This window comes from Tauraco erythrolophus, chromosome Z, assembly GCF_009769465.1.
Source record: "Tauraco erythrolophus isolate bTauEry1 chromosome Z, bTauEry1.pri, whole genome shotgun sequence".
Classification (NCBI taxonomy): Eukaryota; Metazoa; Chordata; class Aves; order Musophagiformes; family Musophagidae; genus Tauraco; species Tauraco erythrolophus.
In genome coordinates this window covers 23,413,520-23,436,878 of record NC_141496.1, presented here as the reverse complement: position 1 = coordinate 23,436,878, position 23,359 = coordinate 23,413,520, and the positions used below count along the sequence as shown (strand labels likewise).

General features: G+C 37.6%; 1 protein-coding gene across 4 annotated transcripts in view; it reads left to right on the top strand.

Annotated features, from left to right (window-relative positions):
- PDE4D (phosphodiesterase 4D) overlaps window positions 1-23,359 on the top strand; it is a 441,471-nt gene that overhangs the window by 233,624 nt on the left and 184,488 nt on the right. The window contains exon 1 of one of the 4 annotated variants that reach the window (XM_086629652.1): window positions 15,663-15,766. The exons of the other annotated variants lie outside the window; for them this stretch is intronic. Coding sequence (XP_086485778.1) covers window positions 15,678-15,766 — 89 coding nt within the window. The 5' untranslated portion in view covers window positions 15,663-15,677. Of the gene's footprint in view, window positions 1-15,662; window positions 15,767-23,359 lie in introns of those variants that run through there. 4 annotated transcript variants of the gene reach the window in all.

Sequence of the window (23,359 nt, the reverse complement as noted above, 5' to 3'; positions counted from 1 at the left end):
GTGCACCCTCAGTAAGTTTGCCAATGACACCAAGCTGTGTGGTGCCGTGGACTCACTTGAGGGAAGAGATGCCATCCAGAGGGACCTTGATAGGCTTAAGAAATGGGCCAGTGCTAACTGCATGAGCTTCAACAAGTCAAAATGCAAGGTCCTTCTCCTAGGTTGGGCCAGTCCTAGGCACAAATACAAACTGGGTACGGAATGGGTTGAGAGTAGCCCTGAAGAGAAGGATTTGGGGGTGTGTATAGATGAGAAGCTCAACATGAGCCGGCAGTGCACTCATGCGGCCCAGAAGGCCAACTGCATCCTGGGATGTATCAAGAGAAGTGTGGTCAGCAGGTCAAGAGAGGTGATTCTTCCCCTTTACTCTGCTCTTGTGAGACCCCACCTCGAATACTGTGCCCAGTTCTGGTGTCCCCACCATAAGAGAGACACAGATCTATTGGAGTGTGTTCAGAGGAGGGCCACAAAGGTGATCCAGGGGCTGGAGCACCTCTGCTACAAGGACAGGTTGCAGGAGCTGGGATTGTTCAGCCTTGAAAAGAGAAGACTTCGGAGGGACCTAATAGCTGCCTTCCAATACCTGAAGGAAACTTACAGGAAGGCTGGGGAGGGACTTTTTACAAGAGTGTCCACTGATAGGACAAGGGGAAATGGGTTTAAATTGAAGGAGAACAGATTTAGATTAGATCTTAGGAAGAAATTCTTCAATACGAGGGTGGTAAGACTTTGGAATAAATTGCCCAGAGAAGTTGTGGATGCCCCCTCCCTGGAGGTGTTCAAGGCCAGGTTGGACGGTGCCTTGAGTAGCCTGGTCTAGTTGAGAGGCGTCCCTGCCCATGGCAGGGAGGTTGGATTAGATGATCTCTAAGGTCCCTTCCAGCCTATGCCATTCTATGATTCTGTGATTGATCTGCTGCAACAAATGTGCTCTATTCTATGTAATTTCACCTGTGAAACTAAGGAACAAATATGTTTACTATAAAGTCACATTTTGGTGTACCAATAAATAAAAGATAGCATAATGCAAGACAGTATTATCTAGTTTTATAACCTGATATGTAAAGTGAAAAAGGCACTAGGTTAATAGCTTTTTTACAAAGGTTGCTCAGTACATCAACTATATTTGTCTGTTCAGGGAATATGAGCTACTCAACCTTTCCCCCATGTGCTCTCATTCATACTTTCTCATATTTTCTTTCTGAAAAGAAGAAAAAAAAATCTGGTCAGATCCTTCCCCTGCTTCTACTCCAAATTTTGTTCTAAAAACATTGTTCATATGAATCCGTTGTTCACACGTTCACATGAAAGCAAATGTCCATCATGGATGCACAGTTGTATCTGACTTCTCTACAGGCACTCTCTGTCTTGCAACTTCATAGCATCACAAATGTACATCATATCTTGTTCCTAATTTCGTTATCAAAAGAGCTATGTTGAAAATTTTTGAGTATACGAAAAACAGCATGATGGCTTTTTCCTTCATTTCTGTGAGGGAATGAGAGGAAGAGAAGTTTTCACTGACTCCATTTCAGGACCTCTTTCTAAAACTGATTTTTTGTTTAAAAATAGTCTTCAATTTCCACTTATTTTTTGATAGCAGACTGGCTGATAGGGTGTTGCTTTCCACAAACTGCCATTTCTACATTCTTAACTTTAAAAAAAAAAAGATTTTAGTAGTGAGCAGGTTTGATTTTTTGTATTTTTTTTCCCCAGGATAAGTGAAATTCTCAGTCGTTTGTTCGAAGTATACAAAGACTCAGTCCTGACTGGTGGAATAGTGGGCTGCCTTGGTGGAGCTGAGGGGTGGCAGCGTGTCCCTTGCCACTGGGACAGGAATGCTGTATGCATGGAGACACTGAGCAGCCAGCAACAAAGGGCTGCCTTTATGCAAGACGCTGCCTAACTGTGTACCGTGAAGTAACTTGGAAATACACATTTTTGCCTTTGATGTACCTGGAATTTGATTCTTTCTTGATGGGCAGAAGCCGTTACTGGTGGACAGATTCCCAAGCTGCTGAATTAATTTCTAAGTTATGACTTATGCTGAGGATGTATGTCAGCAGTTGGTATGAGAGTTGTGTATCGGAGATGGTCTCAATATCCTTCTTCGCAATTTGAAATATTGAAGAGGTGCATATATGTAAAGTTCAGATGGTCACTGGTTTAAAAAAAAAAAAGCTGCATTTCAACCCCAGCTACTAGGATTGTTGGATTTGGAAGACAGGGTTAAGTCAACTTTGTTGCTGGAATCACCTCTAGTTTCAATTGGTATATCTGTAACTGCTTCTACCTTGCAATCACATTTTTTTGAGATTGAATAATATTATGTTAAGCACTCTGAGTTGTACACAGCTCACGTTTTTAAAGCTATCTAGGCATTTTGCTCCCTTTAAACTTCTGTCTAAGACACTTTTTCTTAGGCATTTAGGCCCTTAAGGATCCAGGAATGGGACTTGCCCCAGGTTAGAACAACTGTCTATATAAAGAGGTGATTGATGCATGTGTGACAGGTGTCAGAACTACTGCAGTGAACAGTCAGCTAGTCAATACTGTCAAAGCAGCTTAAAGATCAATTGATCTCACCATACAGACACCTGGTGACGGCTAGCTGAGCAAACCATTCCAAAGGAAGAAAAGAGGAATGTATTATTGTAATCTACTCTGCATTGTTGGTCTGTATGCTTTTAGTGCACAATGAATGTAGTTTCAGTTAGTTTAACCTTTTAGCCTTCTAATGTGCCTGACTGCAGATTTAAAGGAAGACTAAACATGCCATAGTGTTCAATCACTACATATTTCTGAGGCATTTCATGTATGAAAAGGGCTGTAAATGTTCTGTTCTGAGAGATGAGAACACACTTTCTTCAAAATCCAGGTACTTCAGTGATCTTTTACAGAAATGTACGGTTCTTTTAAAAGTTTTTGTGTCTTGAAAATTAGAATTAGAATTAGTTCTTAATAGTCAAAATATTTGTAGTAAAGTTGGACGTTGGACACATTGAGATGCTTTTCTCAAATATATTATGGTTCAGGCTAGATTTTTTTAAGAATGTCTGATTTGCTGTGAACTGGAAAAAAAGCTAATTTAGAATATGAAAAATTATATTCAATACTCCATAAAACCAGAGAAAATCAATCAGATCTGTCTGTCAGATTACATTCTAAGTCCTTCTGTGTAGCACTATCATTGTAAAATTTCGAACATTTCACACACAGAAATGAAAACTCTATGAAATATATTGAACATGTACTTGAATAAGTCATTTGAGATAAACTAGACTACCTCAAAGTCATCCATGAATTGAAGGTGGTTTAGATACCTGGATGGAATGTCCATTTCTACACTACTGTTTGTAACACCTTCTAACTGTATATGCGCTTACATGTTAGGCCAGTTTCATAAAGTTTGTATGTCAATGCAGGTAATATTTCAATGAAAGTACTTTATGGTGGGTTTTTTATAAGGCTAGCAAACTTACTTGGATTACACCATTTTAACTAGATATTGCTGTATAACTAGAGCTTGGCAAATATTTCGAAAAAAAACCCACTAATTTAAATGAAAAAATCCTGCCAAGAATTAAAAAACAAACAAACAAACCCAAAGCAAAGCCTGGTGATCTTTAACTCTGAAGTCCCTGAGTGACAACTGAAGTTTAGGAGTATATTGGGGGAAAGAATTATCATGTAACAGGTCTACTGTTAATGTCTTTTAAAAGTCATCAGTTTTTGGCCAATAACGGAGATGAGAGACTGCACTGAATGAACCTTCTTCTGGTCTAGGATAGATGATCTTATAGGTATATTTTGTTTGCAATTTTGTCTGTATTTGTTGATGTTTCAAAGCTAATGTTTTTGAGGACTGCTTACCTAATTCTCTAGCTATCAGCTCTGTTTACTGGAGTCCCATCTTAATGTCTTCTTGCTCAAAGGAATTGAACCCTTGTGTTTAGATTTCTTAGACAGTATAAACCTCATGTATTTTTATGTTCTAATTAAGGTTGTCTTCTGTCTAATTTGGTCTAATCTGGTTAAGATTTTCAAATATTAACTAAGGGAGTCAGTGGAAGACTGACTGTTCAGACCGATAGTGCAAGTACTAAATTAAGAGCATATGGATCATTGTGCCTGCTCCAGCAATTATTTAAATTATTTATTTAAAGAGAAGCAAAAGGCATAATACAGATAAAACAGGCTAAAGAACCGTAGATCAGAATGCCAAAATCTTCTGTTGCAGTAAGGATTTTCTCCTAATATGTTTTTTGACAAAAGATAGCTATGATAGATAATTTTTTTAATGTTGTTGCTTAACATTACACTTTTTATTATTAAAATGGGAGGGCTGAATTTGTGTTTCAAAACATTTACTAGGTCACTAACATTCCTTAACAGATCGCAAAAAATAAAATAGTAAGTCTAGAGTTTTATGCTGAGCGAAACAGTGCAGGTATTTACTGCTTAACATTTTCCTCTGTGTGTGTGAGTTCATCCTCTTTTGTGTCACAGTAAAATATTTGTTGCAGAATAAATCTTGCGGTATTGAGTCCTGTTAAAGTATACTGATGATTTCTGTGAAGATGTCTGTAATTTTTTTCTTTAAATTTAGTAAATGAAATGTTTGTGGAGGTTCATCATTGAACAATATCTTCAGTCCTTTGTGTGTTATAAATCACCTGAATGATAGGAAACTTACTGTATGTTTCATGTGAATTTTCTCTTGCAAGATACAGAGAAGTTGCTCCATTTAGAAAGCTATCTTGATGTAGCTTTGCATTTTGTTCCCTGCTGTTATGCTAGAATCATTGAACCACTGTATCTTTGAACTTACTACATTATTTTGTCTTACTAAAAGATCTACTAACCTACCAAACAGTTCCCTTTATCCCTCTTTTGATCACGATCTGAACTATTTCTCTTGATCAGAGGAATAGCCTTGTTAAGGATATGTTACTATTTTAGACGTAGTTGATCAAAGTGAGAGAAACAGTTTTTATTATTTTGAACGCTAGAGGGCATGAAAGCATGTTTCCAGAGGGAGAGAAATGCTTTGTCATTAAGTTAAAAAAGCTCTTCTGAAATCCCATGGCTTTGGTGATGTCAAAACCTATGGGAAGCTGGACTGGTTTTACAGCATCACAGAATCACTCAGGTGGGAAGCCACCTCTGGAAGTCCTCTAGTCCAACCCCCCTTCTCATGCAGGGCCACCTGGAGCAGGCAGTCCAAGACCATGTCGCTCGGTAACTTTATGGCTTTATTTGTGGTTTTGATGTGCTCTGAAAATGAAGTGACCAAATTATTACACTGCAGTATTGTGTCATTTTTCATTTCAGTCAAGAAATCTTCAGTAAATTCATTGTAGTGAGTTTTCTTCAGTCACCTGCAACAATAAATGGTCTAATATTACTTCTGGACCTGTTTAGCTTTTAGGGTAACTTGCCATGCCAAGCATTGCCTCTTTATTTCATCTTCTTCCATAAATTAATTCTCATTATTTATGTTAGGAACTTTGTGTAGTACATTCCATATAAAATCTAAATAAATCCGTTCTTGTCATCTTATATTGCAATTATTGTGTTAGGATCATGCAATTAAATCAGTCATTAAAGCTAAAGGAATGAATTATAAACATAATTCTTTTAATTTTCAAAGAATAAAGGAGACAATTAATGGAGGTAAATATACCGAAAAATTAATAAAAACATAATATAGTATTTTTTCCCACCTGCAGTATAATTCCTTGTTTAAAGCTGCAATTTATAGTATTACAGGCTTTTATCACATTAGAGTCTTGTGTTAGGCAAGATTCCAGTCCTAATTCAGGTACTAATTTTCTTTTTGCTTTAAGTTAAATTAGCTAAGTTCCCGACTTCACTTCCATTTTTGTTAAATCACAGAGTCATAGAATCATAGGATGGTATGGGTTGGAAGGTCTTTAAGGATGATCTAGTTCCAACCCTCCTGCCATAGGTAGGAGCACCTTCATAGAATCAGAGAATCAGAGAATGGTTAGGGTTGGAAGGGACCTTAAAGATCATCTAGTTCCAACCCCCCTGCCATGGGCAGGGAAATCCTCCACTACACCAGGTTGCCCAAAGCCTCATCCAACCTGGCCTTGAACACTTCCAGGGACGGGGCATCTACAAGTTCTCGGGGCAACCTGTTCCAGTGCCTCACCATTCTAAGAAGAATTTCTTCCTTAGATCTAATCTACGTCTACCCTCTTTCAGGTAGACTCTTTCAGAGTTTAAAGCCATTACCTCTTGTCCTATCACTACATGCCCTTGTAAAAAGTCCCTCTCCAGCTTTCCTGTAGGCCCCCTTTAGGTACTGGAAAGCTGCTGTAAGATCTCCCTGGATCCTTCTCTTCTGCAGGCTGAACAAGCCCAACTCTCTCAGCCTGTCTTCATAGCAGAGGTGGTCCAGCCCTTGGATCATCTTTGTGGTCCTCTTCTGGACCCGCTCCAGCAGCTCCATGTCCTTGTCATGATGGAGGCCCCACAGCTGAACACAGTACTCCAGGTGAGGTCTCACGAGAGCAAAGGGGGAGAATCACCTCCAATTTAGAGACAAGGGTGTTGTGCGGAACACTGTCAAATGCTTTGCACAAGTCCATGTAGATGACATGAGTTGCCCTCCCCTGCTTTTCTACATCCACCAATGCTTTAACCCCATCATAGAAGGCCACTAGGTTTGTCAGGCACAATTTGCCTTTAGTGAAGCCATGTCGGCTGTCATCATTCACCTCCTTATTTTCCATGTGCCTTAGCACAATTTCCAGGAGAATCTGCTCCATGATCTTGCCAGGCACGGAGGTGAGACTGAATGGCCTGTAGGTCCCTGTATCTTTTTACTCTGTTTTAAAAAGGGTGATATATTTCCCCGTTTCCAATCACTGGGAACTTTACCAGACTGCCACGGCTTCTGAAATATGATGGGGATTGGCTTATCAACTTCACTTACCAGTGCATCTCATCAGGTCCTGTGGACTTTCGCACCTTCAGGTTCCTTAGGTGGTCTTGAACCTGATCTTCCCCTACAGTGGATGGTTTTTCATTCTCCCAGTCCCTGCCTTTGCCTTCTGTGACTTTTTCCTCCAGCTGTGCAGCTGGAGCACTTGCCAGTGAAGAGTGAGGCAAAAAAGTCATTGAGTACCTCAGCCTTCTCCATATCCTGGGTAAACAGCTCTCCCATTTCCATCTGGAGAGGGTCCACATTTTCCCTAGTCCTCCTTTTATCACTGACATATCTATACAAGTTTTTTTTTTGTCCCCCTTGATGTCCCTGGACAGATTCAATTCTATCAGGGCTTTAGCTTTCCTAACCTGATCCCTGGCTGCTCAGACAATTTCTCTGTATTCTTCCTAGGCTACCTGTCCTTGCTTCCACACTTTGTAGGCTTCCCTTTCGTGCTTGAGTTTGTCTGGGAGGTTCTTGTTGATCCATGCAGGTCTTCTGACTTCCTCTTTGTTGGATGCACTGCTCCTGAGCTTGGTGGAGGTGATCCTTGAATATTAACCAGCTTTCTTGGGCCCCTCTTCCTCCCAGGCCTTTCTCCCATGGTACTGTACTAAGCAGATCCCTGAAGAGGCCAAAGTCTGCTCTCCTGAAGCCCAGGATAGTGAGCTTGTTGTGCGCCTTCCTCACTGCCCTAAGGATCTTGAACTCCACCATTTCATTGTCACTGCAGACAAGGCTGCCCTTGAGCTTCACATTCCTCGCCAGCCCCTCCTTGTTAGTGAGAACAAGGTTCAGCACAGCATCTGCCCTCGTTGGCTTCTTCATCACTCAGAGAAGGAAGTTATCATCAGCACATTCCAGGAAAAGAGAAAATACTTTTTACTTTCAGGTGGATAATTTGCTTTTTAATAAGCTGGTGAAAAAACAAAATCAAAAACAAAACCAAAAACCAAACAAAAACAAAACCAAAACAAAAAAAAAACCAAAACCAACAACAACAACAAAACCCACAAAAACAGAAAACCAACAAAACCAAAAGCAAAAAAAAAAAAAAACCACAAACCAAAAACCAAAATATGTATTCAAAGTGATATTTAATGAGTAATTTCATGAATTAGATTCTCTTTGAACGCAAAATTAATAGTATATCAGTTCAGTCAATGTATTCAGGAAAACCTTCCCCTCCTGGGAAGCTTGCATTTTAAATTGATGTTTACATGTTTTAGACAAGAGAGTTGATATCCACTCTTTCCTTGCAGGCAACTTTTCTGTGTTTTCCTGGTGTTTTTGTCTGACATGTTGACTGCCTTTCCACCCTACTCATTTTCATGGGGTATATTTTTCATATAGGCTAAAACCAAACCACACTTTGATAATTCTCTAGCAAATGGGTCCTGGGCAGCCCTAATGCCTTTCATCTAATTGCTCCTTTCTTTCGGTTAAGACTTTGAAACATAACCCATATGTTCCCATTTAAGAACTTGCCTGTAAATATTGTCTGTCACCTTGGAAAACAAATTAACTTGCCTATATAAACATCAGGAGAATTGATACATGCTTTTTAACTATCACACAGGCAAGAAAGGGTGAGTTGCAAAGACTTTAAGACAGATTTCTCAAGTCTTGCTGTCAGTGTTAATTCTGTCTTCTTGTACTTAGGCATTAAAGTAGATCTTTGTTTGCTATGCGTGATGCAAACAGGATTTCTTATATGTGTTAACAGTAAATTCAATAAATTAAAATGTAGACTATAAACTTAGCTTGTTTCTTTCACATTTCCGTACTGTCCAAAGCTGTCCCATTTTGCCCTTCTCCTAAGGCAGGACTTCCCAAATTAGCTCTGATCTAAGTGGCTCTGATGCCACTTCTGTTGCAATCAGCTAGAGGTAGAACGGGTTCCTGCCAAATAGTTCTTGAAATCCCACTAAAAAAATAGGATTGGAAGTGTTCAGGATAAGGAATGACTCTAATTCATGATTCTCTCACAGATCTTTGAGAAATCAGGATTGTTTAATGTCCCTAGGAAGGACTGAAAGCTTTCCTAGGTAATTTGCTGAATATACTTTTTGCTTATTTATGAAATCTTCTTTCAATGAACCAGATCCAAACATGACTCAAAGGTGCCTGGTAATCGTTTACACAAGCTCTTCCATTTCATTTGTACTAAAATTAGTTTCCTCTGTAATTCTTGAGAAGCCATTTGTCCTTGAAGTATATCAGCATCCTTTGAAAGAATAGATAAATAGAAGAGCTTTGATTTAAGCAATGATTTAAAAAATAGTGGCCACAACATATATTGGGATAGCAGCTCTTTGTTTTGTAAATTTTTTTTTTTAATACTGGTTATACAGTTTACGGGAAAATTGTCAGGAATAAGAGCATTTCTATACCACATTTATTTAATCTGGCTAGCTTTATAAAAACAATACTTTCAATGGTGGCTTTTACAGAATTTTGATGTTTATAACTCTTTAAGCTGCAGATCAGTGTGCAGTAGTTGTGTAATGGCCATTGATGAATATATAGTTCTATACTATAACATCTGCCCTGTACAGGCTGCAGAAGTTTCCAATGAATTCAGAGAAAAACCTTGTTCAGTAAAACTTCTTTGTGCAAACACCATAGAAAACTTGACTAGACACATTTCAACAGCCTTAACAGTCCTGCTGGGTCTAGCACTTTCCTTTCCTTCATGATTAAACCAACTTATTTCTGAGCTCAGGTCTCTCCTACCTTTCATTCTGTTATTTCCTTCTTGATGCTATCTGTCTCCTGTAGTAAGTAGTGTCTGTATGCATGTTTAATGAAAGAGCTGTCTGTTTAGGCCACTACATTTTTGACATGTCTCTTCTTGCTCTCTGGAATTAGTATTTTAATCTGTAGGAAAGAATTTCACACTTTTTTTTTTTTTTATCTTATATACATTTATCTGTCCATGTGATTGGCTTCCAGCACAAACACATTCATTTTACTTTCTGAGCAAGAACTTGCTGCTTCATTGCATTGCTTTAGTAGCAATGATCAGAGCACCAAACTTTCTCTCACTTTAAATTAGTCGCCACTATTTGACAATAATTTCCACACAAGAGATATATGACTGATGAGACAAAACTTGCATCTCAAATCAGGTTATATTATAATCTGTAAAAATAGACCTAATAAAAAATTACATTAATATGAAGTTACTGAAACAGTGAAACTCAAGTATTTTTTGATGTTTTCAGCATTTTTTATATTTCTTATTTACAGAATCAATGTGTGATTGAGTGCATGCTTTTATGCATGTTTGTATGTCTTCCTCCTGGACAGTTTTTAACTCTGTATGATTTCCACAAAATTTAATAGTTTCATAATAATCTGGGGGATAATTAAACTATTTGAAGTCACAGTTATAGTAGAGTAAGTGTGTAAAACACCCTAGAGCTGCTCTTTTGACAGAAAGGCTGCAGTCTATGCTGAGTCTTATTAATTATCAAAAAATTCTTACAGGAGAGCATTCTTGTGAATGCTCCAACCTCAGGAACAATATTAGTATTACAAAACACTTCAGAAACTGTTATTCAACTGAAAAGGTCTTCCAGAAATATTCCCATTTAGCCACCTAAAAGGCAGCCAGGTTTTTTTATTCGAACAAGGCCTGCAGAATTAGGCACTAGAGCCAACAAGGGATGATAAGTAATAATAGTTAGAATTTACAGTGAAAAGACATAATAGTCCTGGGTAGAATATTATTTAAGCTTAACAAAATATAGTCAGCACATGCATTTTTCTTGATACTTAGTCCTCAGTGAAATAATTTGTGATTTTTTTTTTCATTGAACACATTTACAGAGCCAAGCTGATACTATAAATAATATATTGACTTTATGACCTGTTAAAATGGATCAGGGTGAGTGAATAAATGAAAGACTGAAGAAAATGTACTTGCCTTTTGAGAGGTTAAAAGTTCAGACTTTCAGTTTATTACTCAAAGGTAGAATTAGACAGGGTGTTTTCTTCTGGGGTGATTATTTTTTCAGGTGGAAAAGGAATACATCAAAGTGAGGACACTTCTTTCAAGAGACATTTCCTGTGTCATGGGAGTATAGTATTTTGAACAGGAATAAAATTAAAAGTGCAAGTTAGAAAAAAAAAGTGAGAAATAAACTTCAAGTTATCTAACAATTAAACGAAATGCATTGAAACACAGGAAATAATTTTATTGAATTCTAGGTCTTATGTATTCTTAGCCTTCTGGCATAAACTTTTGTTGAGCTATCTCTATATGGAACTCTAGACACTATCGTGCTACTGGGGAAAATTAAAATGAAAGTTTATCCTGTATTCAAATAGTTTACTCCTACTTTTTGTTTTGTCTGTTGTCTTTCATTCCTGTCTCAATAATGGTAAGGGAAGGGAAAAAAAGCTGGAAAAATATCTTGTCTGTAATAAAATCTACATAAATATTATTAAATTGTTTAGAATTCAGATTGTGCAAGCCATCTTTTTGAAATAGAGGGTAAATATTTTAGCTACGTAACATTCAGTGGCATTTTGTTTGGATATGTCCAACTAAACCATCAGGCAGTGTTGGAAAACAGAAGGAATAACTGTAGGAGAAGCATCTGTAAAATTCTATATACTAATGTAAACCATTCTGTCTACTGTAGTGACCCCACTCTGAAGTCGTTCAGAGTTTCCAGTTGTTGATACATAAGCATTTTTTAAACAAGAAAGTTTATGTATTGCTATTGTCTCAATAGTAACCGTAACATCCTTTTTCTCAAAGTATAGCGCTGCATACAATAGACCAACAGGCAGGGCAGAGGCTTTGGGAAGGCTGCCCTGGGAAGGAGCGTGACTGCACAGTGCAGGAGGCACGAAGGGAGCATGGAGGAAAGCCTCGTTGCTTTCCACAAGTTAAGAAGTTATTACATTTACCTCAATTGTTTTTTCTGTTTCCTACATGTACCACTACTTCATCTGTCAAAAAGGGAAGCAGTGGTCCTGTCCAATCTCCTGTGTTGCTCAAGAGGCGGTTGGTTGAGTTGCAGCCCCTGTGACCTGTGGCGTGATGCGCTGCCAGTGTAAGGTCCCTCCTGCCACCCACTCAGGACCACACATGCCAAATGCAGTTGGTGAAGCTGACCTTGGAGTCTGACACAGGTTGCACTTGACCAACGAGATCAAGGCATGCAGAGAAGGCTACTTAGAGAAACTGTGTTAGGAGTCATAGTGTTTGGGTCAAGGCTATACTTTTGTCATATGCTCTGTTGAACAGCCTATATCTGTCACACGTCCTGATGCCGCAGTGGGTTCCCATCATAAGACCCAAAGCATGGAGCTGGGTTAGAGTTAAGTGGTGATCTCTGCAAAATGCCATTGCCACCACTGGCCAGCCTGCTAGCGACAGTCCCCCTAAAGCTGTAATTTTTTAAGCTTTGGATACGTTGAGAGGAATTTAGGGTTAATACTTGGCCCTTTGAGTTCTAAAACGTGTCAGAACACAGCTGGGAAAGGGAATTGAGTCTGTAAAGATATTTATGCTCATCATCAGACCTGCTTACTACCAAGACCTTTTTTGCTTACATGACTTCAACTGACAAAAAAACAGTCTAATTTCATGTGAGTTTGTGTGTTCATTATTGTTTCATATTTTTAATTATGAAAAATATTATTTCTATTAATTTATATGAACCTTTTCTAAAAAAAAAATAACTATTTACATATCTGGGAGAATAGTAAAAGAAATGATTCCTTAACAATTCACTCTTTTTAAATCCTGTGAACCTGAAGCTGTCAATAATATCATACTATAATGGTGCCAGGAACCAGCTAGGAGTATGAAGCTGATACCCTAATGTCTGTCAAAAATGTAGAGCAAAAGTTGGAATCACAAAACTGCATAGAATGTCAAAGATATTGCACTATGAATGTTACAGTATACATTTCTATCAGAGGTCTGGATTATCACTGAGTGCAATGATTGATTTTGCCTCTTTTATATAGAACTAGGTAGTTGTTTATTCACACTACTGAGCTATTTTTTCCACAAAACACTACCTACAAATAACAACTTAATGTCAAATCATTTTATTTTCTTTGAGTGCTTCTGGAAATGTTGTTTTCTTTTTGTCTGAAAGAAAAGAAAAAAGGCAAGAAGAGCCTAGAGGCTTCTCTCTGTAAAAATCAAGGTGCATTACAGAGTAATTTGCTCCTTCATTTCCTTGAACTTCCATAAACACTGAGATTTGTTTTGATACAGTGTTCTACCACATGCCACTATATAGTGACAATAAGTGGTTTTGATATTAAGTTATAAATTTAGTCTTTAGTAATCTTATAAGAAGCTTATTTCCATGACCTTATTGTGGTTGGCTGCTTTAGCAGGTTTAGTGCAACAGAGAAGGAAGGGCACTAAGGAGGAGGAAAGAGAGTTCATAATATGCATGTTTTGTTCGGATTTCTGTATAAAAAAAGAAAAATATCCACAAATGTTGCTGTTGTATTAATGTGTTGTACAAAATCCTTTTTAGAAACAAAACATGAAAAGGAAACATACTTGGCAATATTGTTATTTAGGATGTAATGATAAAAATGCAACCTACTCTGGTTTGATTTGCCAGAAGAGAAATATGGATTTTGGCCGTGTTCACATCCAGTATTGTCATTCAGGTATGTTTAAAGTGATCTATTAATCACTCAAATTTTAATGATATTATGATGTGAAGAAGGCTTTAGCTTATAATACCCAGAGAGCATCTTACTAACCATTGTTGGAACGATTACTATTCTGTACCTGTGGAAATTACATGCTATATTATTATAATTTAATTGTATAATGTATTCAGGGGAGACCTGATTACAGCCTACAAATACTTGAGAAGGGATGGTGGGAGGTGGGGGAAGGGCTCTTTACATTAGTGATGGGTGATAGGACAAGAGGAAATGGGTATAAGCTTAGTCAGGGGAGGTTCAGGTTGGATGTTAGAAAGAATTTCTTCTCTGAAAGGGTTGTCAGCCACTGGAAAAGGCTGCCCAGGGAGGTGGTTGAGTCCCCATCCCTGGATGTGTTTAAGAAAAGGGTGGACGAACTGCTTAGGGATATGGTTTAATGGGGGATTAGGGACGGTTGGACTGGATGATCTCTAAGGTCTTTTCCAACCTAGAAATTCTATGAAATTCTTTAAACTGCTCAAAAATAATGTGACTTTTAGCCTGGAAACAGTGATTTCACCTATGAATCCCATACATTCAAAACTTATTTCATGGTGTGAAGAGATTTATTGTCAGTTGACCCTGAAGTGCATTTGTCAGTGTAACAGAAGAAAAATGGTACCTCTAAAGAGTGAAACATGCTCACAGTATATTTTTTCTGAAGACTGTAGTTTCTCATAGAACCCTTCACTATGAAAATAGTATGTTTCATCAGATAATTTACAGGCATAATTTATCCCTGGGAATTTATTTTTCTAATTCTCTGACCTTTCCAGTGGAGCCCTGAGTAATCCTAAATTTTCATCTTTAACCTTGCTCTGAGTGAATACTCATTTTCTCCTTTATCACCTTTCTTATGAATAAAAATAACTGGGCTAGCTTTGTTTCAAAGATCATCCAGATTAGAAAATCCTCTGCTTACCAATGCTGGGGTATCATGGCCACATTCAGAGCTGGTAGAGGAAATACTGATGGCCTTGCTGGCATGACCTCTGTTGGTGTCAGAATTGAATTGTAGGCTGTTGTTTACCTTCAATGCTACTAGCACTAGGCTGAAACAATTGCATGCAAGAGTTGGGGCTTGAATTAAAAATAAAAATTAAAAACAACTGCAAAAAAACCCAAACCAACAAAGCAAACAACAACCGGAATGACCCTGGGTAGCAGGGAACTGAGTTCGGTTCTCAAAGTCACTGGTGGTAATTCAGTACGGCGAGTGATGTCTTTGAGAAAAGCTGCCAAGAGGCCTGAAAATTATCTACTAGTCTGAGATGTACTTTCTTAGAGTGGCTGATCTCTCGTAGATGATTAAGCCCTTTGAGAAAAGCTACTTAATGTTATAAATTGATTCTCTTTAGAAACTGTGAGGAAGGAAGACACACTTAAAGAGAGCTACGAATTAAACAAAGAGGCAATTGAGGGGTTTGTGGGCATATTTTCAATAGCAGTTTTACTCCCTGGTTCCTAGCTCCTTATGTGCTGGAGAGGCACATTGGGGGATGAAGCGAATTTAGGTCTGGGGCTCTTTTCGGGGGTTTGGGATTCTTTTTCTGTATACTCTCTAGCTGTCTGATGCCAGCCGAAATAGATTGTTCAAATATAGTACATATTAAAAACACCTCCAATAGATTGTTAAGAGTTTGAAGGCCTTTGTTTGAGCAGTAGTGAATAATCAGGGTATTTCCAGTCTACCTGAGTTCTACGGTTCTGTGCTCTTCAGTGGCTGCTATAACTATCCAAGGGTTTACCATAAGACTTCTAATTTGAATAATGAGATAAGAGCCCTGAATATAGGAAACGTTCACGCAAGGGGCAAGTCTCATGCAGCAGGAAATCCCAGTTATCCCTTCTAGCCTGTGCTCTCAGCCAGCCACGTCTCTGCCAAAGCATACCGTAGGAAAAGGACGTTCCCTTACACAGTTACAAGTGCTTCATGATTAGTGCGGGGCACCTCCAGCACAACTGTCCTGCTTCCCCTCAGGGATATATTTTTTAAAAGATTTTAGAATTAACTTTGCCAATGGCCTTTCTGTGGGATCCTTTAGGAGCCTATATCCCTCATCCATCTCCAAGAAATAAGATGAGATTTCGGTTTTTGAAGTCCTACAGGTATGTATTCTAATGGCTTACGGTGTAATTGACAGTGATAATAGTTGCAGCTGTGGCTCTTTTTTATTATTCTATAGAATTATAGATTATAAAAATTCGGAAATGTATCAATTGTGACTCTCTTGAGCTTTGCTGAACATATATATCAGGAAAATAGTAAGCGTTTCTGTGTGTTTGAAAAATATAATTAATAAGTGACCATGGAATTTTATGAAACTACGCTTTTCAAGCAAATTATAATTTTGAATCTTTTTTTACATTTCCAAGTTGGAGAAAAAGTAGATTAATATATGTATTAATATTCTTATAAAAATATTAATTCTAAATGTTATCAGTACTTATTACAAGTAAACATATTTAGATATAAATATGACACACTGATATAGTATACCAAATCTGAAATAGTATTTATAGTTGAGGGGCTTTTGCGTAACCAGAAAACCATGGGCTTTTAATACTTTTGTGTTCAACATTATGAAAATAAGTACAACGAATGAGGAAAACATGCATATTCTATTATTTTCCTTAGCTGTTATTTAAAAATAACAATAGCAAAATATGCTTTTCCCTTATTTGTGGTACTGCTTTTTGTAATTGAATCAATACTTCTTTTCCAGCTTCCTTGCTTTTATCTATAATAGATGGAATAGAAATTTTCAAGTATAAAATTCTTGAGAAAAGATTCTCCCGTTTGTAAATAATGCATTGAAGAATGTACTTGGTATCATCTAAATGATAACATTTTAATATTAATTGATGCAACAGTCACATTTCTTTGCATACATGTATAATATCAAATGCCAAAGAAGCTAAATGCTCTATGTAAGGTTATTGATATGTGAATACTGTAAAAAAAAAAACTGGCTAGGTACACTACGACTTCTCTCAGTGTTTTCTTTTGCAAAAGCTAGGTTATTCGTACAGAGGGAGCTGGTTTTATGACAATAATAATTATAACAGATAAAAGGATTTGAATGGAGAATAAAAAAAATCGTACCTGTAATAGTTTATGAAAGTTCAAAACCACATCATAGAATTCAATTGAGATTCTCTTAAGGCAATTTTCTTACCATGGATTTTTTTTTCTTAAAGAAAGCTACTGGTGTTTCTTTTATAATCTTATATCAACATTTCAGAAGCAAAAAGAAAAATATTTCAAGTAGCATGGTAATCTAGGCTCTGATTATTTTGATGATTAACTTATGGAAATATAACACTGTCTAATTTTTCAATCTAACAAAGTGAAAATATTCTTAAAAGTTGTTAGTAAAAATAAAAAGCAATGAACTCTTATCTGAAGTCCAGAGGTGTGAATGAATTTTGTCTTAACATAGAGAAAACGTTATGTGTTTGTTTTTCAGGAGTTAACGAATTAGCATGAGGTTGAAGATAATTTTATAAAAGCTGAGTCATAGTTGTATTTTTGAATGTGAGCTGTTTTTTTGTTTGTTACTCTTTAATTTAACTAAAAGTTTTGATTGAGAAGAGGATTAAAAATCCTTAATATGCATATTGCCATGTCACTGCCATGGCTCCATTCACACTGTAGGTTATATTTAGAAATCTACTACAAAATTTTACAGTACCCAGTCCCTATGTAATTTAATAACCTTGTTTATGTCAACTGACAGTTCTGCTCACGTCACTCAACTATCTGATGTCAAGAGGCTTTGGTTTCTAAAACTGAATACCTGATAGTACCATCCACGTTTTCCATGATGAACATTGTTTAGCAAACCATGCTGATCTACTTCATAATCTTAGTTTAAATTGTCAGCTGGATCATGACTTTAAAATTTCTTTGGGTACATTTTGGGCAAAACCATAGTGTTTTTTCTGTCAGATACTCATAATCTATTCATTAAATGGACCATTATGTTTTAATTTTCATGTTTAATTTTTTTTGAGATTCTGTGAGGCCACACCTTGAGTACTGTGTCCAGTTTTGGGCCCCTCACTTCAAGAAGGACATTGAGGTGCTGGAGCGGGTTCAGACAAGAGCAACAAAACTAGTGAAGGGTTTAGAGAACTTGTCCTATGAGGAGCGGCTGAGGGAGCTGGGACTGTTTAGTCTGGAGAAGAGGAGGCTCAGGGGGGACCTTATCGCTCTCTCCAATTTCCTGAAAGGAAGTTGTAGGGAGATGGGGGTTGGTCTCTTCTCCCACATTATGAATGACAAGATGAGAGAGAATGGCCTCAAGTTATGCCAGGGGAAATTTAGGTTAGATATCAGGAAGAATTTCTTTCCAGAGAGGGTTGTGAAGTATTGGAACAGGCTACCCAGGGAGGTGGTGGAGTCCCCATCCCTGGAGGTGTTTAAAAAACGTGTGGGTTTGGTGTTGAGCAACATGGTTTAAGGACCCTGACAGTGCAGGGTGAATGGTTGGACTTGATGATCTTGAAGGTCTCTTCCAACCAGACTATTCTATGATTTTATGATTCTAGGATACATTGATGTCAACTTATAGCCAAACAGTTATTTGAATTTCTTTGCTGATCAGCAAATGCTGGGGTTTGCATCTTTCAGAAGGTGGTGGAAGAGCCAGGCTAATGGAAGTTGTCCCAGAGTAGGAAAAAAGTATGCCTTGAGACAATACGATTTTTCTAGGAAGAGCTGGAATGCAAAGCAGTCACTTAGAGCTCCACCTCCTCTTCTGCTCTTCCCATCAAATAAACCACAGCTTAAAGACTCAGCAACTTGTACTGAACAAAAACAGGACAGCAGACCAAAAAAACTTGGTAGAGATTCCCTTATGATTCACTATACACCAGAAGTGCCAGTATTCACAGCTTTAGATGCAGAGTGAAGGCCAGGAGTTGGTACTTCACAGATAAGGAAACTCAGGAGACCACCAAACCATTTCACAATTTCAGTGTATTTTTGCAGGCTATAGAAGGAGGAAGGTTGTTTAGTTTTGTAGAGAGCTGTGCCCATCCTGCTCCCTGACAGATGAACGTTCTTCTAGTCCAATACGAACAAAATATTTGTAAATCTTTGTTATGTTTCCAGAACTCACAGACAAGCTCGCCTCTTTTCCTTTTTTTCTTTTTTCTTTTTTTTTCTTTCTTTTTGAATCTTTGAGTCTCTATAAACTGAAGCACATCTCATTTCCTAAAATGCAGACAGAAATTTTGTCTCCTGCTGCATTTAGTTTTGCACAGAAAAATACCACTAGATGTGACTGTAAAAACTGAGTCACAATAGTAGCACAGTTACACTTTAGAGCCTCCCGAGACCTCTGAAGAATGGATGGAGACAGAAGCCTTCTTTATGACCTCTGAATCATATCACACATGAATGAAGAAGAGCTAAAGCACCTATAAAAATTTCCTGCACATAATTGAGATGTATGAATAAAAACATGCTCTATGACACTCAATCCTGCTAGATTTTAAACACTCTCATCTCCCACTGACTTAATGACAGGTCCTCAGGACCACTTACAAGATCCTCTAGAGGCAGCAGGATCTGCCTTGATTATCTGACTCATCATTAAGTCTTTTTTCACAATGAAGGATTTGTGAATAACTTAGAGGGAAAATCTGCAGAATAAAACCTTTTTATGGAGACAATTTTGCAGAGATTGCAAGCTCCAAAGTGAAACACATGTTATGAAGAAATGGCACTGGCAATAGTATCCATTAAACTGAATAATCGAAACATAAGTTTGTTAAATTATTGCAGTGCCAGAACTACATCTTCATTTGGTTAGCTATGAAGATACACTTCCTGAGACAGTAATCATGAAACTTATATCTTCATATGGGAAAAAAAAGAAAGGTTCTATGTTGGTTTATGTGAGCTTCTTTTGTTCCTTCCTCTGCTTTCTGTCTGTTCTTCATCTTTGGCTGCCATCTGGCATATTTCCCTGGACCAGAGGAATGGTCATGTGGCTGAAGCTACTGCCAACACCACTTCTGCAGCCGGCTGCTCACAGCATTTGTACATAAGAAGGAGGATTGCCTCCTGCCAGATAATTGTACTCCAAGCCACTAAACTCTTGGGAGTAGAGCTGGAAAGTGGAATATCTCTCTCAAACAGCAATTTTCAGGAATCTCTTCTCTAAGGGGATTTCTTAATGATGTCAAAGCTTTCTTAGTGAGCAGAGTGTAATATTCTAACTTTTTTGTTATTATAAGCCTTGTAATGAAATGGGAACAGAAACCAGATCAGAGTGTATTATTTTATTTCTTATGGATTAGAGTCCCAGCACACTGTAACTAATTTGGTTCTTTTTTGACTAGTCATTCAACATTGTCTGGAAAATAAAATATTCAAATGCTTAAGTGTGGATTTTTCTAGTGAACATGATGAGTCACACGGTTTCATATTCAGCCTAGAAATTCTGTAATTCAGAGTATGCCATGTCACTATTAAAATCATGTTTTGAGTCTCACTCAGACTTATTTTAGACAAATCTGCATGCCAAAATATCATCATACCCGATTCAGACCTTTGGTTATGTTAATTTGAAATCTTGGGAGAAGTGGCAAAATAGCAAGGCATATTGCTAGTCAGACTGAGTAGCAGTAGGAAAGCAGGTGCAAGTGAATCATATTTGAGTCTTGATTTGCTGCAGACTTACGTCCTTGACAAAACTGCCAAGAGAGTCCCTGGTAATGTGTAAATATAAAGAGTCTCTACATCATTTCCTAAAACCTCAGAAAATCAAGTCACAGTCCAGAGGTCCTCAGCAGCAGGAAGAAAACAGAAGACAAGTAACAAGTTCGAAAATTTCAGCTTTGGCTTAGATTTCTCAGATGTAGTTGATCCTCACACAGATAGGCTGAATGAGTCTATCACAGTGGGACAAGTTGAGTCTGTCAGCATATCATCATTGCTGTTTTGGACTAGTGTTACCTCAGTGCTTATTCTGTGGGATTTTGTTGTTCTTGCTACTGCCTTCGAAGTGATTTAGTTAGCGTGAAATAGACAGAAAACTGAAGTGTATCTACAGGTATTTCATCAAAAAGTTTTTTCCAATTTATGGTTAAGTTCTAACAGCCTAAGTCAGAACCTGTATGAAAAACTGTCAAGAAATGTTCTTTTATACACGGTAAAGTAAATTATGATTACTAGTGTTGCTACAGTTTACAATAAATAAATGGCAGGGCTTTGCTGTTTGTGGTTGAAACAATCCCCACACAAACCTGGCCTTCCAAATTAGGCTGGGAGCAGACATTAGCATCCTTTGGTGCTCTGGTTTCAGCTGAGATAGACACTTGGGATGCAGAGAAAGATTACGCTAACCATAAACACCAGGAAATACTCAGTTCGATTTACAAATTTCAGATGTGCATGGATATTTATGTTAATGTCAGAACTATCTGACTTGCAATTCCCTGATGTATAACAAATTCTTGAAGTACTATAAATAGATATATCATTCAGTCTGATACCGAATACATCAGGAACAAGCTGACACTAGTTCAGTATGTACCATGTAAAAATCTTATAATTAATTTCTAGATACTACATTAAAAGAGAAGTGGTACAGGGATAGCCTACCAGTGTTTATTTTATTCTGCTGTAAAATATGTTTATATCTATTGTGGATCTAAATAGATAAATTTTTTAATTGCAAAGGAAAAAGAGAAAAACCTGGAATTTCTGATTGAAACTAGTAAATACAATTTATTTCTGAAACCCAGAAACCGCCAATTATCTACAAATTATTTTGTGTTTCAGTGATCTCTATTAAAGCCATATGTGAGTGTTAACTGAAAACTTCTGCAATATGCTAACAGGTAAATTTAAGGCTCTAATGTGCCTTTCTTCATGAAGCAAAAAATTTAAAAAGAAATGAAGAGGAGGGGAAAAAGAAAAAATACTTCTGCCCACCTAGAGGGGTCCAGCACACACACCAGGCAGGTGTGCTTAGTTGTAGGGGCATTATTATGTTTCATTGCAGTGGTGGTCCATGACAGCTAATCCAGCTCCTGGTCTGTGACAGCAGCCAGCAGCAAATGTTTGAGAGAACATTAAGAAACTTGATGATAGTGTATAATCTTCCTTGAGGGAGAATCTCCTCAACATCTTCAGTAGTTCCCGCAGTATGAGTACTCTAGAATTCTCCTTACTGTGTGTATTGCTTACTTTAAGAAGTCTGGGGTTTTCGTGTATTCGGACCAAATTTGGATCATTTTTAAATAAAAAAGTTGCTGAATTTTTGGCTTCAGCAGTATCTTTTGACACTCACTTCCACAGGTGGACTCTTTGCTATGCGCAGGAGTTTCATCATTCTGTTGCTGCCTTTTGCGTTGGAATGTTTTAAGTAGTATTGTGTCCTTATGTTGCTAAAGGGTTAGTTGTTTAATATATTTGTATACCACCCTTGCTCATCAGCTTTCTAACTAACCTATATTTTCAGTGCCTCTTTTCATATGGAAAAAATTCATGTCCGTATCATTCATGTTGCAGATCTATTAACCCCTCCTCCTATTGCAATGCTCCTTCCAATGCAGAGCGACTAGAAGTAAACCCAGAGCTGCTGAGGAGGACACATGGTCTAGATGAATTACAATATTCCTAACGTTTCCATTATAACATTTCCATTCTTACTCTCTATCTCATGTCTGATGTAGTGTAACAGATGGGCTGATTACCTAATTTTGAGTAATGAGCAACAACTTCCCATTCCATTAAACATGTGATAGTGTCTGTAGTAGCCAGACTAGATATTTTGTGGTTTTAACCCTGTTGGAACAGTCTCACTTCTATTACTATGTACTTTTGTTCCATGTCTGCCCATTTTCTTTCCTTTGAGAAGTTTACAAGGACACAGTATTGAGTGAAAGCAACAGGGATCATTGCAGGAGGCAGAATTTGAATCTCACTGGTAATTTTGCCTTTCTGAAAGAAAAAAATCCCTTGTGATGAATAGCTAGTCTTACAAAATTTTCTATGGGAAGAACATTTATTGTTTTAAGATAGTGAAATACAAAATGTGATTTAAATTTTTTTGTAGCCTGTGTTCAGGATTCCTGACTTGTTAGGAGGTTAGAAAGTCCTTCAGGCAAGCTTCCAAAACCCAGGCAACCACAGAAATTGGAAGTCTCAGCAGTGGGAGACAGATGCTTCCCATCAGCACACTCATACAGTTGGTCATTATATACACACATATATATCGTGTATATATAAAGTATGCACACACACACACGCATATGTGTGTGTATATATATCCTACATTAAAGTGAGCAAACAAGCAGAAATTTTCCAGGAAGAAGCTGAACACACAGTACCTACTTTATTGTTGGAGTTATCCTTACCTTATTTATTTTACCTTTGCAACATTTCCAGGCAATACTCGGCTCTTTAGCGGCTTAGCTTTCACAGGCCTTGGTACAAATTTCTGTTGAAGTTGTAAAAGCAAAATGACGCAGCAGAACAAACAACAGCAAAGCCTAAGAATATCTATTGTCTCTCCCAGGCAGGATCTGATAAACTGTAAACACTAGCTGAAGTTATTTATCTAGTGAAGAAACTTAAAATGGGAGAAAGCAAAACTACTTAAATGGGATATAATTGCTTCCAGGTGGAGAATGGGAGGCCTCATATTTTCTTGGTTATAACAAATGTGGATGAAGCAAAAC